Below are 16,751 nucleotides of genomic sequence, written 5' to 3'. Positions count from 1 at the left end.
TAAGGCTGCCATAAGATGAAACATCTCACATATAACCAGAATTCCGTGCACAATCCTGCATTTCTTGCCTCCTGCCCCTCAGCTCAGAGGCGCTTGCACCCACCTCTTCTGCACCCCCTGGTGACACAGCTGAGGAACAACAAGGCACCCCACGAAGCCATCTAATATAATTTAGCAGGGAAGTATTGGTAATGGTTGGACTAGATGATCTTCTAGGTCTTTTCCAACCTTGATAATTCTGTGATTCTGTGATCTCATTCCGTGCCCAGCTCCAAGATGGCGGCCCCCCTCTTTCTCTCCCTTCCCCGCGCACGCTCACCCGCCCCCGCCGCGGGGCGCGGGCCGCTGACGCCACTTCCTCTTGTGCAGCAGCCATTTTGTCTTTCCGTTGCTGCTGCTGCCCGAGCTTCTCCCTCCCTCCCGCCGCCGCTGGCCGCGAAACTCCAGTTCCCCCTCAGGCCCGGCTCCCGCTGCCCGTCCGTTCCCCTCCCCCTCACTGCTCCCGGCGGCGCCCGGCGCCCACCCCGCCCCGCTCGGATCCCCGCCGTTCCCCGGCCCCCCTCTCCCGGGGCCCACCGCACACTGCCGGCCCCGGGAGCGGGAGCCCGGCCCCGCGCGTCCTCGTCTCGCCATGTCCAGCGAGGAGAGCTACCTGGCCATCCTCCGCTACCTCACCAACGAGCGGGAGCCTTACGCGCCCGGCACGGAGGGCAACGCCAAGCGAAAGATCCGCAAAGCGGCCGCCTGCTACGTGGTGCGCGGCGGGACCTTGTACTACCAGCGGCGGCAGAGGGACCAGCAGCGCTTCGCCGAGCTCGAGGTGGTGCTGCAGGCCGAGCGCCGCGCCCGCCTCATCCGCGCCGCCCACCTGGCGCCCGACGGAGCGCACCGCACCCGGCTGCAGACATGGCAGGGGCTGTCGCAGAAGTACTGGTGGCGAGGTGAGAGCGGGGGCACCCCAGGGGATGGTGCTGCCATGGGTTGCTGTGCTCCTCCTGGCCGTGGGGACGCTGGGGGGCTGTCCGAGCGTGCTCCGCCGCCTCGCGGCTGGAGCTTTGGGAGTGGGAGGCTTTGCCCTTCAAAGGGGGATGTGTCGTGAGAGAGCTCCTGCTTGATGCTTCTGGCGGCTCCGTTGTGTGCTATGTGGCCTTAGGTCAGTCTTTAAGGTGTTGGCTTCGCTGTCCAGTAGCAGCACTGTAAGTGTGCTTGTTGCACTCACCGTTATATTTGCCTGTTTCCATCCAATGGGAAGCTGCACGCACAGAGTTAACCCCCGGCTGGGAGTGGAGTGATGTCACAGCAGTTAGAAACAGTGCTGTGTTAACATCAGTAATTCCCACCCACAGCTTCAACATAGAATCACAGAATGACCCGGGTTGGAAGGGACCTCAAGGATCATGTAGTTCCAACCCCCCTGCCTGGCAGGGCCACCAAACATACACATTTACTAGATCAGGTTGCCCAGGGCCCTGTCCAACCTGGTCTTGAACACCTCCAAGGACGGGGCATCCACAACCTCCCTGGGCAGCCTGTTCCAGGGCCTAACCACTCTCCTAGTGAAGAACTTCCCCCTAACATCCAACCTAAATCTTCCTTCTTTTAACTTAAAACCATTTCCCCTAGTCCTGCTATTATCAGCCTTTTTGAAGAGTTTACTCCCCTCCTGGGAGTAAGGTTCCCTTCAGGTATTGAAAGGCTGCAATGAGGTCACCCCGCAACCTTCTCTTCTCCAGGCTGAACAAACCCAAACTCCCTCCCATTTTCCCCTAACATCTGCCCTTGCAGCGTTAGTTTTCTCTGTCTTAATTTGTAGGCTTCATGCTCTAGCTGCAGTCCATCATTCCAGTCCAGATCTTGTTGAGTTGAAGTTGTTTGATGTGAAAAAGGAGTTGGAGTCTCCAAGTTGATAGACACATTCTGGATGATGGTCTCCTTGCCTTTGTGTAGCATCTTGCTGTCTGCCCAACATCAGACTGTTATGGAATCTGCTGTTATCCTTGGCATCCATCAACTGATACATTCTTAATGGACATCAGTTTATTTTCTGTTTGTCAGAGTAGGATGTTCTGTATCTTTCAATTTTATTAGGTAGCTTTATTGCATAACCTATCTTTTCTTATTTCTCTTATAATGAGAATGCTGAAATTCACACCTAGCTTTCAATTTATGCATTTTATCTCTTGTCTCTGTGAAGGTAGTGCTTGCCCTGCTGTGATGATCCTTCCTTGGTGTTAGGGGACAGCAGCCTTCACTCATTCATCATTCCTAGGTTGATGCTGACCTACTGGGGCTGCAGTTGGCAACCAATGGGCTGGAATGCGGCCCAGGGGTTGAAAATGGTATTAGAAGTGTGATTTGCAAATAGGAGACCGTGTGTCCTGCCCAGCTTCTAGCAGGAATCAGGGGAACATAAACCATGTCTGAAATGGGCACAGATGTCCTGTGATGGTGTGTCCCAGGTTGCTTGAGGTCTGTGTTTTGCCAGTCCTTAACAGGGATGCATATCTAACGATGGAACACGGTGTGCTCCACAATAGGATGAGCAGCGTGAGTCTAACACTGTGTCAGCTGAGGTTCTGAGATCTGGTAGATTTTGAAGCATAAAGGAGTGTGTTCCACAGGCTCTTATACCGACCTTGTGACAGAACTGCTATAAAGGGAAAGCACAGAGAACTGACTTCATTTTTCTTAAGTAATCATTTCATCTATTTTTGCTCGTCACTTACGTATTTAATTATGCTTTTAAGGTGAATTGAATGAAGATTAGAAACCTAATGATAATCTGTTAATTTTCCTTAGGTATTCTTAAGCAGGTTAAAGATTACATTAAAGAATGCAGCAAGTGCCAGGAAAAGCTGGATCGTTCTAGATCTCTGTCAGATCCTTCAGAAATGCTTGAGGAGCTTGGACTGGACGTAAAATCTCACGAAGACAGTAATGAAACAGATGATGAAGTGAGTAACGCGGCATCAATCCCAACTGCATCCCCAAAGCCTGCGAAGAAGAAGCCAATAGCAAAGCATGAGCTTGTATTTGTAAGTACCGTTGTTTACATCTGAATGTCTTTGAGATGTTAATGCATTCCTGGCTGTATACCTATTTTCCATTGCTGTGATTATCTGGTAAGGATAAGATGACATGATTTGGCAGAGATATTCAGTATGTGGAAGCAGGTGACTGGTATATATGACATGAAACCAGTGATAGTACGTGGCCTTTGGAAAATAAAATGATTATATATATAAAGTTTCTATATATGTATGTGAGTCTTGAGGGAAAATGAACTGCAGAAGTATAAGTGAAGTATTCCATATAAGATTCTCATGATGTTCGTGTCTGTTACTTAATAAACTACGCTGTGTTTGTATATAAAATGTTTGATGATGGTAATTGGGGGTTCACGTGTGTAAAGGCTTCTGAATCTAGAAGCAGTTTCATGTTGCAGCATTGAAAAATACAGTAAAGGACCTGATTGGATATGGCTTCCCATGTTTCCTGTTTGCTTTTAATTGTTTGGAGGGAGGGTGAGGTTTGGCACATCTAAAGAAAGAGAATGGGAGTTAAGATGATACAGTCTTGAACTACTTTTCTGGTTGCAGCAAGTAATTGTCTTTGTGTTTCAGTCTGAATGCTTAAAGAATGGCATAGTCTAAATGTAATGAAGTTCTCATCATGTTGTTTGTGGCAGGTTGATAGTAAGGGCCTTGTGAAGCAGTCGTCTTCCAAACACTGTCTGTCAGTCTTAAACCAACTGAATCAGCAGAGGCTTTCCAATCAGTTCTGTGATGTGACTCTGCTGATTGAAGGAGAGGAGTACAAAGCTCACAAATCCGTCTTGGCAGCCAACAGCGAGTACTTCCGAGAGCTCTTCATTGAGAAGGGAGCTGTCACTAGTCACGAAGCTGTAGTGGATCTGTCAGGTGAATTGTTGTGGGTTTCAAAGATAGAAATTGTTATATCTGAAGTACGCTGTACAGTATTTGCTTTAGTCTCTTTCGAGTGTTTGAGACAGCCAATATCTTGCTAATTTTGTTTTCTTCTTTTAATCTCTAAGTATTTTATATGCATTTAATGCTTAAGCGATCGCTCTGGTTTAGCATATCTGATCTCCCATATTGAATTGACAATGGAATTCTATCTCCTAATTTCTAAGAGTCTTTGGTTTCTTTTTTTTTAGCTTATTTACTTGCATTTTATTCTTATGTTAGTCCCACACTTTAAATGTTACAAGACACAAAGAAGAGACGTTCAGTGGCTTCTCAACAAATTAAGAAGCAAAGACTAAATTGTCTCATGTCTGGAAAACATCATTACCCATATTTTTGCTTCTTTCTCAAACCTTTTGTTTCTTTGAAGATGGGAGATGGTCCAAAAAGAAATGCACAAGAAACAGCTCTGTAGTGATGAAGAATATTGTGCAGAACTTGCATGTGTTCCATTCCTTGCCCGGTGGTTTCTTAACTGTCTCTGTCTTTGCATGAACAATAGACGTGAATGAACATATATGATGGTCCAGAAGATTCCCCAAATATTAGATGTATGATTTATTGAACTGTGGGAGATTATACCAAATGCTTCTTTCTAAGTTTTTGTATATTCTTTTTTTCTTTCCCCCACTGGCCACTTTGTAGCCTTATTTTTCTGCAGTATCGGTTGTTACATAACTCTTAAATGCTTTCTGAATGTAGCAGCCCTGAAAGACTTGGGTGAAATTAGGATTCATTTGCTTCAAAGATATTCAAACAGTCATCTTAACAGTTCTATTGTGAAACTACTTCCCTTCTACTTATTGAAAAAGTTGTCTGAGTTTGGCTTCCATGAACAAAATATATAAGGAGAATGTTTTTGTGTAAGTGACGGTGATTTGGGTTTGAGTAGCGGGGCTTCACGTGGGTGTGTTTAAAGTGTAAATTTAAGACTTAAGCATATCAAAGGTGAACTTGTTGTATCTATCTTGGGGTATTTTGGTGTAACTAGGGGGGTCATCAGTGCTTGCTCTAATCTTCTGTTTTGTTCTTGGTAGGGTTTTGCAAGTCAAGTTTCCTTCCGCTATTGGAATTTGCTTATACTTCAGAATTAACTTTTGACTTCTGTAGTATGGCAGAACTGGCCATGCTTGCCCGGCATCTCCTCATGTCAGAGGTTCTTGAAATCTGTGAGAACGTGCACAAACAAATGGAAGAGAAACAAATTACAGTGTACCAAAAGGGAGATATTCAAACAGTAGAATCGACACAAAACTTAGCAGAGCAAACTGCAGCTGAGATGCCTCCTGCGGACAGTGCTGAGCAGTCTCTGCCAGTAGAGCTGACGGCTGGTGAAGTGACAGCAACTGTGAATGGAGCTCCTTCCTCTGTTGAGCCAGAGGAGAAAGCAGAACCCCAGCCTGGTGTCCTGCCCCCAGGGCCTGCGGAGGCCTCTCCTGATGATCTTTCAAAGCCTGTGGAGCAGTCTGAAGCAATTGAAAATGGTGTCAAAATGCAGCTGGTAGAGAGCAGTTCAAATAGCCCTATGTCTGCCAGGCAGCCTGAGCCATCAGCTGTGGAAGCCATGGATACAGAAAGTCCATTGGAAAAGGAGACAGACGAAAATGAAAATTGTAAAGTAAATGCAGAGACTGTTTCTGAAGACTCCTCAGATACGCTCAAGGAAAAGCATGGCAGGCAAAGTAGAGAACAGAGCCTTTCAGCTTCACCATCGGAAAGCCTGACTTCCAGCCAGGATGACACTTACAAGAGTAAGCTTCGGCAGCGGTCTGTTAGTGAAGGTGGATACATCAGGTTGCACAAAGGAATCGAGAAGAAACTGCAGAACAGAAAGACAAATCCTAAGTCTGCAATACAGCAGGTATTCTGTTTAGGCCTGTTGGTGGTGGTAGTCCTGTGTTTCCAAACCTCTTTGAAAAGACTATTTCTCATTTCCAAGCAGTGCCTGGCAAATGTTTTAAGTGTTTTCTTTTTCGAGAAATCAACATTACTCCAAACCAAAGTAACTTTTAAGATGTGACCATTGTTGGGGGGGAGTATCAAAATTGTTTCCAGATTTTTGGAATGCTTGCTATTCTTATCTTAGCTCGAGTATCCCCCTCATAGCTTCTATTGGTTGGACATCTACTCCTTGAAATTCTTAATGACCTGGGAATTTAGTTCTTAGCTGGTACACGTTTATGTCAGTGATAGATAAAAACGTAGATATGTAGATCCATTATTGAAGTCAGGCCCTACTTATGTTAAGACTCACATCCTAGGTTAAGACAGTTATAAAGCACAATGATCCAGCCCTTTTACCTTCAGATTGGGATTATTTAATGGAAAAAAAAGCTCTGATATTAATAAGCAAGCACTCAGACACAGTAAATGCTTAGTAGTTGAATATATATATTTTTCTTTCAATGAAATAGAGGTCTTATTCTGTCCCATTCAGGAGCCTTTCCTGTTTGGTGTATGTGGATACATGACATTGATCTCAGAGAGTGTTAGGGTTTTCTGTTGTTGTTTGTTCTTGTGGGAGAGTATCCTAGAATCATGGAATGGCTTGGGTTGGAAGAGGCCTTTAAGATCACCTGGTTCCAACCCCCCTGTTATAGTCAGGGACACTTCCCTCTAGACCATGTTGCTCAGAGCCCCATCCAGCCTGGCCTTAAATGCTTCCATGGAGTGGGCATTCACAGCCTCTCTGGGCAACCTGTTCCAGCCTCTCACCACCCTCACAGTAAAGAATATCTTCCTAATATCTAATCTTTTGTCTCATGCTTGTCTCAACTCCTCGTGTGGTGCTGGATGTTAGATGAGCATTAGGAAAGAGCTGATCCTTCCTGAGGTCCCAGTTTTGATACTGGAAGAATAACAAGACAAATTGCAGCAAAAAATACTGCTGCCTTAAATTAGAATAATTGCAGTTGGCAATTGTAAGCTATAAGCATATTATAAGCTAGGTTACGTAGTTACTCAGGGTTGAAGGGTTAGTTGTCTCTGAGGTGGACACAATTAATTATAATCAGATCATGACAGGAAAGAATGGTCCTGTTTTAAAACCACAATAGCTGTACACAGAAAGCTGTGTACTCCAGTAGCTAAGTAAACAAAGCAAGGTTGGCTGATGTTACAGTAAGAAAGAAATAAGCTTTAGTGCTGACTTTCAGACGACGTATGAAATGTAATGTAATAAAGTTCATTCACAGGTTATACTTTCTCAATTTAGGTTGCCATGAAGCTGGTTCAGAGAGGGAAGAAAATGAAACAGCCCAAAAGAGAGACCACTGAAAATAACGAAGTAGAAGCTCAGCACAAATGCACTGAGTGTGGAATGGTGTTCCAGCGACGCTATGCACTTATCATGCACACACTGAAACATGAAAGGTCTAAAGACTACAAGTGCCCTGTAAGTTTTTTTTGTCTGTAACCTTGCTGTTAAAATTCATTCAGTAATAACATTAATAATTATTTTTCTTGTCTCTTAGTATGTGCTTTTATTTTCCTCATAGATTTTAGAGACAGATGGAGCCTGAATAGGTAAAATTCAGTGCAGTCACATTGCCCAGTAGCATCGTGTGACATGGGAGCATGCTGTTGTTCATAGTGCTGGGGTGGGTTTTTCCTTCTTACCGCAGCAGTACCTCTGCAACTATGTTTAGATTAGCCTGCAAGTTGTAGCCTTATTGGGAAGCTATCAGCACTTCTTCAGTTAGCTATAAAATTCAGCATTTCATTACAGACATAAAGTGTCTATTGGAGTCAAGATGTAGGCCTACCTAATCGGATTACTACTCTTAAAATCCTTGATTCAGCTTTTTTGAAATTACTTTTAGATGTTAAAGGCTAAGTAAAGTTGTGATGTTTCCTTTCTCAGTTATGTAAAAAAGAATTCCAGTATGGTGCCTCCCTGCGAGCTCATCTTGTCCGGCACACGCGCAAGACTGAGGTGAATGCTGCAGCTGATGGTGTAGAAGAGACGGGCGCATCCTCGGTGAAAGGGAGAACTAAACGAGAGTTCATATGTGATATATGTGGGAGAACTCTACCTAAGCTCTATTCTCTCAGGATACATATGCTCAAACATACTGGCGTAAAACCACATGCTTGCAAGGTAAAGAGAAAATTATTTTATTCCATAATCAATTTAGTAATATATTTATTATATTTTAGTATTGACCCTCTGTCCTAAAAAAGAGCTTAATCACAGAATCACAGAATGGCCTGGGTTGAAAAGGACCGCAATGCTCATCTAGTTCCAACCCCCTGCAATGTGCAGGGTCACCAACCACCAGACCAGGTTGCCCAGAGCCACATCCAGCCTGATCTTGAATGCCTGCAGGGATGGGGCATCCACAGCCTCCTTGGGCAACCTGTTCCAGTGTGACACCACTTTCTGTGTGAAAAACTTCCTCCTAATCTCTAACCTAAACAAACCTCCCTGTCTCAGTTTAAAACCATTCCCCCTTGTCCTATCACTGTCCGCCCTCATAAACGGCTGTTCCCCTCCTGTTTATACTTTCCCTTCAAGTACTGGAAGTCCACAATGAGGTCTCCCTGGAGCGTTCTCTTTCCCAAGCTGAACAAGCTCAGTTGCCTCAACCTTTCCTCATTGGAGAGGTGCTCCAGCCCTCTGACTTATGTCATTACAGTATGGAGAAAATATTGTAACATTCCTGACGACATTTCTTGTAGTCCAAAACTGAGAAGTAGAATTGAACTAGATACGGAATCTTGAAAGCTAATATTCTCAGTCTGGAAAATGTATTTGCTTGAGCATTTGTGTTTTTAACAGACTTGTTTTGCTACATGTGAGATATCACAAGCTTGGTCATCCTAGTTCCTAAGAAATCCAGGAGTTTTTTCAGTGTTTGAAGATAAAATACAACTGCTTTGAAAACCTGTTAAGTATTGAGTTTAATTTGTTTTTGGATCTGGATTTCTTTTTAGGTTTGTGGAAAGACCTTTACGTATAAGCATGGATTAAAAATGCACTTAGCTCTTCACGAAGTACAGAAACAGTTCAAGTGTGATTTGTGTGAGAAGTCCTTTGTCACAAAAAGAAGCCTTCAGGAGCATATGAGCATTCACACTGGTAAGTGAAAAGGAGGAGGAACCTTTTACTTTGGATGGCTTTTGTATGCTGGTGAACTCTTAACACTGCCCTTCAGTGTGAGAAGTACTTTGAAAAATAAGTAGTTTTTCCCCTTGGTCAGCCTGTTGACTTAGAGGTAAGCAGATGTTTTGCATTCCTTCTCTGGGCGTATTTCACCATAGCTTAAGGTTATTATGCAAACATTGCATATGAGAAGAAGAAGGAGTCATGTTTAGTCTCTTCCTATGTTTTTGTTGTTTGTGCCTATATTATATCAGTTCAAAAAAGACAGACACGGGGATGGAATATTTTGAAGCACCGACTCTTTTAGTGTGTGCTTTCAGAGGAATACTTACTAAGTTAAATTTCTTCAGAATCCATGTATGTTTTACAAGACTTTCTGCACTAATTAAACATCTATAAAAAAGAAGATACTATGTGCTGCTCTTCTAAATTACTTCAGTAAAAGATAGATATTTTTAGTCAATATGAGAAATATCCATCAATTCTTATTCCTACCATAGAATCACAAGGTTGGAAAGGACCTACAAGATCATCTAGTCCAACTGCCCTCCCATTACTGTTGCTACAAGCCAGTAAACCAGATCTCATAGCTCCTCATCCAGATGCCTTTTGAATACTGCCAGGGATGGCAACTCCACCACCTCCCTGGGCAGCCATTGCAGTGCCTGACCACTCTCTGAGAGAGCAAGTTCTTCCTTATGTCTAAAGCTTATGTCTGTTTATATCTAAATAGCTTATATCTCTTTAAGATTCTGTTTTCCTCTTTCGTGGGATATTATTTGTATGGTCTGCAACCTGTAGGTGATCTCTGTGAATGTTCTCATTACAAAGGAATAATGAATTGCTGTGGGGTTTTCTTCCGAGTTCTTAGCAATGATAAAATGGCACTTGGAAAGCTGTACTTTTAACTGAGAAATCAAGGACTTATTTAAAATGTGTGATATTAGAATACCTTTGTTTTTTAAACTGGTGTCTTGAAAGACCTTGATATGTGGAAAGATGATGTTTCTTTCTGCTAAAACACTGAAAAAGCACTGAATGCTTTTATGCAAGGGGGCAAATGTTTATACAGTTCACATATCAGTAGCTGTAATGTTGTACTCTGCGCTTAGAAACATGCAATGAAAGTAATTTAGGATTGTTACTCCCTCCTCCGTATGCTACAATATTAGCACATACAAAATACTTTTCAGAATTCCATCTGCATGTAATTAAATCATCTTCTTTTGGTACCGCTGCTCTCACCCCTTCGGATAAATTCTAGGAGAAGAAAGTAACACTCTTTCACAAAGCATTCCAAAGAGATGGAAGCTTTCCTTTGTAACATGTTTGGTTTTGGTTTTGGCAGGAGAATCCAAGTATCTTTGCAACATATGTGGAAAATCTTTCCACAGGGCATCGGGACTCAGTAAGCACATAAAGAAACACCAGCCAAAGCCTGAAGTTCGTGGCTATCAGTGTACTCAGTAAGTTGTCCGGTGCTGTTGTTTTTTTATGAAGATTAAAAGCAGTTCCTGTTTGTAACACAACTGTTCATTTGCCTGCAGTAAGACTTGTAAAGTGCTAAATAATATTTAACAAGAAGAGTAAAAAGGGCTTTTGTTAATACATGCATTGGAGAGAAGAAGATTGTTTCTTAACTTTTACGTAGTCTCATGCAATCGTGTTGTAATGTTCTTGTATATGCAATACAGAATGTTGAGCAAATGCTGTATCAATATTGATGACACTACATTGGAACGCTAAAGCCTTTACTTTTACAGGTGTGAAAAGAGTTTCTATGAAGCTAGAGATCTCCGTCAGCACATGAACAAGCATTTAGATGTGAAGCCATTTCAGTGCCAGTTCTGTGGAAAATGTTACAGTTGGAAGAAAGATTGGTATTCTCATGTAAAGTCTCACTCTGTCACAGACCCTTATAGGTAAGAGGAAAGGTACTTAACTGAAGTATATGAGATTACTCAGCTCCATGGCCCTACATTAGTCACCAAGGAGCTGCCTTGTCTGTGATAAAAGTGCTAATTGATTGTCCTTAACTGGGACCTTGAGTCCTTAGGAATGGATGGATGATTTCAGATAGAGTTGTCAAACTGGTAATTTGCTGGCACGATCCAGGGCCTAATACATTGGAAGCCGTAAGAGAATAAATGTAATTAGTTTAGAAATGCCTTGCATGTGGTCTTGCTGCTCCAGAGCTAGAGTAAGTGGAAGCTTTATGGCTGTGATTAGGACAAAATATGTCTTTCACAGCCTAGTAGTATTTGTAATTATGGAATTATCTGTCATATAAAGGAGCGTTCTTATTAAACATTACCTACGCGAATTAAAGCTCAACTTTTGTTCAAACAACATAAGAGAAGCACAGGGTAATGGTTCTGACAGATCTCCTGTGTAACATGTTCCAGGTGTAATGTATGTGGTAAAGAATTTTATGAGAAGGCTTTGTACAGAAGACATGTGAAGAAAGCCACACATGGGAAAAAAGGAAGAGCAAAACAAAACCTAGAACGAGTTTGCGAGCACTGTGGAAGAAAATTCACACAGCTCCGGGAATACAGGAGACACATGAACAATCATCAAGGTGTGTAGAAAGCGGGTAGTCGGAATGTTCTCCAACCCTTAAAAACCTTGTGCAGAGATTATTGTGGGTTTTCATTGATTCTGTCTGTCCTGTGATGCAGGACACACAGAAGTTCTTATAGACCGTCCAGTTAGTTTTAGGCTTGTCTGTACAGTCAACGAAGTCTTTTGGTCATATCTTTTAGAAATGATACAAAGCAGCGTATCTGGCAAAGATTCGTACCTAGTAGTTTGGAATGGGCGCACAGTTAACAAAACATTTCTAAAAGTCAAGAGAACTGTTGGCTTGAATTTAGAAAAAAGTCTGCTGGAAATGGGTCACCTTCGTGATGTATTACAAGATTATAAGAACTTCACACCCCATGCAGTATTTCAATGTATGCAGAGTGAAGGAGGAAGAAAAAGCTGTAGATAGCCTTAGAAGCTAACTAGAATAAGTGTTGATTTGCTGAGAGGTGTGTTTACAGAAATGAGGTGTTACTGGGGAAGGGGTAAGCAAAATCCTTTTCTTCTATGATTGTTGTTCTGTTATACTGCTGTCCTCCCTGTCATTTTTCATTGCTTTACAAAAGCTGAGTCATCTTTGCTTTGCGTTTGAGAACAGGTGTGAAGCCATTTGAATGTCTAACCTGCGGGGTCGCCTGGGCTGACGCACGCTCCCTGAAGCGCCACGTGAGGACGCACACTGGAGAGCGACCGTATGTCTGCCCAGTTTGCAATGAAGCTTACATCGATGCCCGGACGCTAAGAAAGCATATGACCAAGTTTCACAGGGACTACGTACCCTGTAAAATCATGCTGGAAAAAGATACTCTTCAGTTTCATAACCAGGGGACGCAGGTGGAGCACGCCATCAGTATTTTAGCGGCAGACATGCAGGAACAAGAAACTGAGATTAGTGTTGGTGGTGAGGAGATAGAGACTGTGGTGGTGACTGGAGACACGCTTGAGGCAATTGAAGCAGTTGCAACTACTGAACAGTGTTCATCAGTCTCCACTCTTTCTGACCAAAGCATCATGCAGGTGGTAAATTATGTACTTGCACAGCAGCAAGGACAGAAAATGGCTGAAGTTACTCAGGCCATGGAAACTGTAGAAGTGGAAGTAGCCCAAGTTACTGAGACAGAGTGAGCAGAGCCTGAAAGAGAAAGCAAGGGGGCCAAAGCCTTGCCATGTGGGACAGCCGAGCTTTAGCTGGGTATCTGAGTCTTACAGTGACACCTGCTCTCTAACAGTTAATCCCTTATACTGAATTTCTTGGCTATGAAATACAGCACTGTGTGTTACGGGGGAAAAAGTATAAATGCTTCAGTTTAGGCCAAGGCTTTGAAGGCAAAGATGTCTGTACTGGTCCAGTTAAAAAACAAAAAAGGCTGGACTACTGATGTTTCCTGTGTTACAGGGTAAGTATCATGCTGTAAATTGAAGAACATGTACAAAGAGGCTGCACTAAAACCTAGAAACATAGCAACTGATCGATAAACTTTTGTTTCATGTGCATTTCATCATGCCTGTGAGCAAATCACCAGAGTTGGGTCCCATCTCTTGCCCAAAACGAAGCAATGATGAAAGGCTTCATGCGGCTGTGCTTTGTGAGTGACTTAGAGAAGATGTGAGGCTTTTGTCTTTCGGCAGATGTGACATCTGCAATCGGTGAATCCCAGTTTTGCAGAGGTCATTGAAATGTCAGGGCAGTGGGCTGCAGGTCCAAGGTTCCACAAAAGAAAGCTAACGGGCAGGGCTGCACTGCTGTCTGAGTTGAGGAATGTAAGTTCAACCATTACTCTACAGTAATCTTTCGTTCTTTAAGTGAGGAGCTTGCACTTCATCCTCTATGCACGACTGTGTATCCAAAGCAGGTGACTTAGTGATGGATTTATTTCTGCATTGAATTTAATACAACTTCCTGTAAGTGAAAGAGATTAATGGCATGTTTCTTTGAGAATGGGTGTATGTTTGTACTGAAGGAGTCCTGCTGCTTATGATCTGATTTGGTGTCTTGCTGAGGGGAGGAACCCCAATGGTTCCCAAATGGGAGACACAGCAGTATCAGGGTAGAGAACTGTGAGTATCTCAGTATCATGTAATAAATTGGTCTTAATGTCTTCTGGAGGCTGGTGATTTAATTGCTGCTGCTGTAACAAATGCTAGGGGAAGCTAATTACTTAGCGTTATGCTATGTGGATTGAAACATTCTTACTAGGTTTTCATACTGGAAAAGCTCAACTCACAGCTATTCTTGGCCCTAGTTGAAATGTCTGTGATTTAATACTATGTACTGTATGCATCTCAAGGTGTGGGTTCTTCCATTTTTAAGTTCAAACAAGAAATGCGTCCGGTTGGAGATAATGGGATGTATGTGAACAGTCAGAACTGTTTGCTTTAAATTAGTCCCTCTGGCACTGCCCAATGCTTTCCAACCTGGACAGCAGCAGCGTACCCAAGGAAGCCTGGAACACTGCAGGGTGTGACGTGAAGTTACATGTGTGTATCTCTGCACTGCAAAATCCGTGACAAAGCCACCACTTCATATGAATTAGTATTTCTACCTTTCATTATATTTAACTACGAGCATCTGCTTATGAAGCTACAGCACAGACTGCTCTTTTTCTATTTTACAAGCATGCAAATAAGCAGTTATAGATTTTTCTTTTCTTTTTTTCTTAGTCTTTTTTTCTTAAGGTAATCTAAGGAAGTTCCCACCTTGCATTTGTGTTAATCTGTGGATGATCATTTCAGAAGTGCAGGTCATCCTGCCGAGAATTAATGTCATCATTTATATATCCTGCAGCATTCACAATTGTGGGTTGTTTTTTTTCTGGCTACCCAGTTGATTAAAACTAAGAGGAATACTCTGGGGGAAGAAGTACTGCTAGCTTATAATGCTTCCATTTTTGTAAGGTAGAGGAATCTTGAGATAGCCACCCTGCTTTAAATTACACAGACATAAGTCAATTAACAATTCTTAACGCCATTATGATGGGAAAAGAATAGACTTGCTAAGTAATCTTTCAAACTTACTCCAGTGTTTGTATCTGACAGATAATTACGTATTAAGTGATGAAATTTCAAGGAAATATAGCTGTAAATGATGCTAGAACATTATTTGTATATTTAGTGCATTACCTTTCAAAGAATATTATCGGCACCTCAGTCTGATCTTTTAATTTTTGATGCATTAATTTATTTGCCCAATATGTGGTAAAAACAGAAATTTCAGAGCCCATAGGCCTGCTGTTCAAAACAGATGAAAAACCACCTGAGATGTTGTTTCATAAGCAAAACTCAGCCAGGAATATCAAAGCTGAACATTGGGGACATCTCTTTCCTAACGTACTGTGCCTTGCCTCTTCAGAACGGCACAAAGTTAACAGGGGGCTGTCGATGCCTGCTTTGCTGTTCCTGTGTTTGTGCAGCTGCCTTATGTATTCCTTCAGATTCCTTAAGCTCTTAATTTAAGATTCTCCCATCGCCTATTTGAAGACTGCTAATAATGCAGTTGATATTATTTAAGTTGATTTATTATTTTTTTTTAAATAAAGCTCCTAAGATGTATCCATTTATATTCCTAGTAATAAATTCCTGTACATAATTGGATCTGTAAACTATACCGTTTTTATTTAGTGTTTGATGTATAAAGTTATGGTTTCTGTCATTAAATAAATCCAGTATTGTCAGAAAATATTCTCCTAAGCAACCTTTTTTTCCCTGTGGAAAAGGATTTAGAGTTCTTTATTCTCTGTGTTCTACCATCTATGCTGGTTCCTCCAAAAGTAATGCCTCCATGCTGCAAAGAGCACAGTAACACTTTGATAGAGTGCATTCTCAGCTACTGAACGTTTTTCACAGAATCACAGAATTGTAGGGGTTGGAAGGGACCTCTAGAGATCATCGAGTCCAACCCCCCTGCCAAAGCAGGCTCCCTACACCACATCGCACAGATAGGCGTCCAGGCGGGTCTTGAATATCTCCAGAGAAGGAGACTCCACCCCCTCCCTGGGCAGCCTGTTCCAGTGCTCCGTCACCCTCACTGTAAAGAAGTTCTTCCGCACATTCATGCGGAACTTCCTATGCTGTACTTTCATCCCATTACCCCTAGTCCTGTCCCCACGCACTACTGAAAACAGACCAGCCTCACCACTATGGCTCCCACACCTCAGGTATTTATAAACCTGGATCAAGTCCTTTCTCAGCCTTCTTTTCTCAAGGCTAAACAGACCCAGTTCCCTAAGTCTCTCCTCATTGGGGAGATGCTCCAGGCCCTTCACCATCTTAGTGGCCCTCCGCTGGACTCTTTCCAAGAGATCCCTGTCTTTTTTGTACTGGGGAGCCCAGAACTGGACACAATATTCCAGATGAGGCCTCACCAGGGCAGAGTAGAGGGGGAGGATCACCTCCTTCGACCTGCTGGACACGCTCTTTTTAATACACTCCAGTATGCCATTGGCCTTTTTGGCTACAAGGGCACTGTGCTGGCTCATGGTCAATCTGTCGTCCACCAGGACGCCCAGGTCCCTCTCAGCAGAGCTCCTCTCCAGCAGGTCTTCCCCCAGCCTGTACTGGTGCATGCAATTATTTCTACCCAGGTGCAAGACTCTACACTTGCTTTTGTTAAACCTCATCCGGTTTTCAGCATAGCCACCACCCCTAGCTGTGTGTTTTCACCAGCAATGACCGAGAGCCACGCTCATGAAAATCTGCACCAGCAGAGGTGCCCTGCTGTGTTTCATAGCTGCTGTGAGTGCATCGTTGCTAGGAAAATAGGAAAATGTTGCCCATCTAGTCCATCTTTCATTGCCCTGAACAGATGGAAGTCAGAAAATGCCAAATCTGGCCTACTCATCGAGTGTGGCACAGCAGTCCAGCCATGACAAGCAATTTGCTCCACTTTCCTCCAACTGGTATGGAAGACTGGCATTATTGTATTGGAAGAGAAAGGTGGTTGTCTTCTCTAACCTGACTTGAAATTTGAGCCTTTATTTCAGTCAGCATCAATGGTTTGTCATGCTTCCAGGAACTCCAGGACTGTCTCCTTCCTATCTCAAATGACATCTGCACAGCTGTACTCACTGACTGCTGCA

The 16,751-nt window shown here is 43.0% G+C and overlaps 1 protein-coding gene across 3 annotated transcripts; it reads left to right on the top strand.

Annotated features, from left to right (window-relative positions):
• Nucleotides 1–359: 359 nt before the first annotated feature.
• ZBTB11 (zinc finger and BTB domain containing 11) lies at nt 360–15,352 on the top strand. 3 transcript variants are annotated; one of them, XM_015877240.3, is made up of 11 exons: nt 360–941; nt 2,800–3,035; nt 3,689–3,920; nt 5,024–5,847; nt 7,201–7,380; nt 7,849–8,085; nt 8,922–9,066; nt 10,439–10,556; nt 10,854–11,012; nt 11,496–11,671; nt 12,275–15,352. In XM_015877240.3, the coding sequence occupies exons 1-11, from the start codon at nt 632–634 to the stop codon at nt 12,799–12,801; spliced, it is 3,144 nt and encodes a 1,047-aa protein (XP_015732726.2). In that variant the 5' UTR covers nt 360–631; the 3' UTR covers nt 12,802–15,352. The 3 variants fall into 3 exon arrangements, with proteins under 3 accessions (XP_015732726.2, XP_085402026.1, XP_085402023.1); XM_085545900.1 differs by lacking the exons at nt 11,496–11,671; nt 12,275–15,352 and having other exon boundaries at nt 375–941; nt 10,485–10,556; nt 10,854–10,895; XM_085545897.1 differs by lacking the exons at nt 360–941; nt 2,800–3,035; nt 3,689–3,920 and adding an exon at nt 4,356–4,537.
• The last annotated feature ends 1,399 nt before the right edge of the window (nt 15,353–16,751 follow it).

The sequence above is a fragment of the Coturnix japonica genome, chromosome 1 (assembly GCF_054131305.1).
Source record: "Coturnix japonica strain WE chromosome 1, WE-NBRP24, whole genome shotgun sequence".
Classification (NCBI taxonomy): domain Eukaryota; kingdom Metazoa; phylum Chordata; class Aves; order Galliformes; family Phasianidae; genus Coturnix; species Coturnix japonica.
The sequence above is the reverse complement of the archived record's forward strand: the minus strand, read 5'-3'. Positions and strand labels throughout refer to the sequence as shown.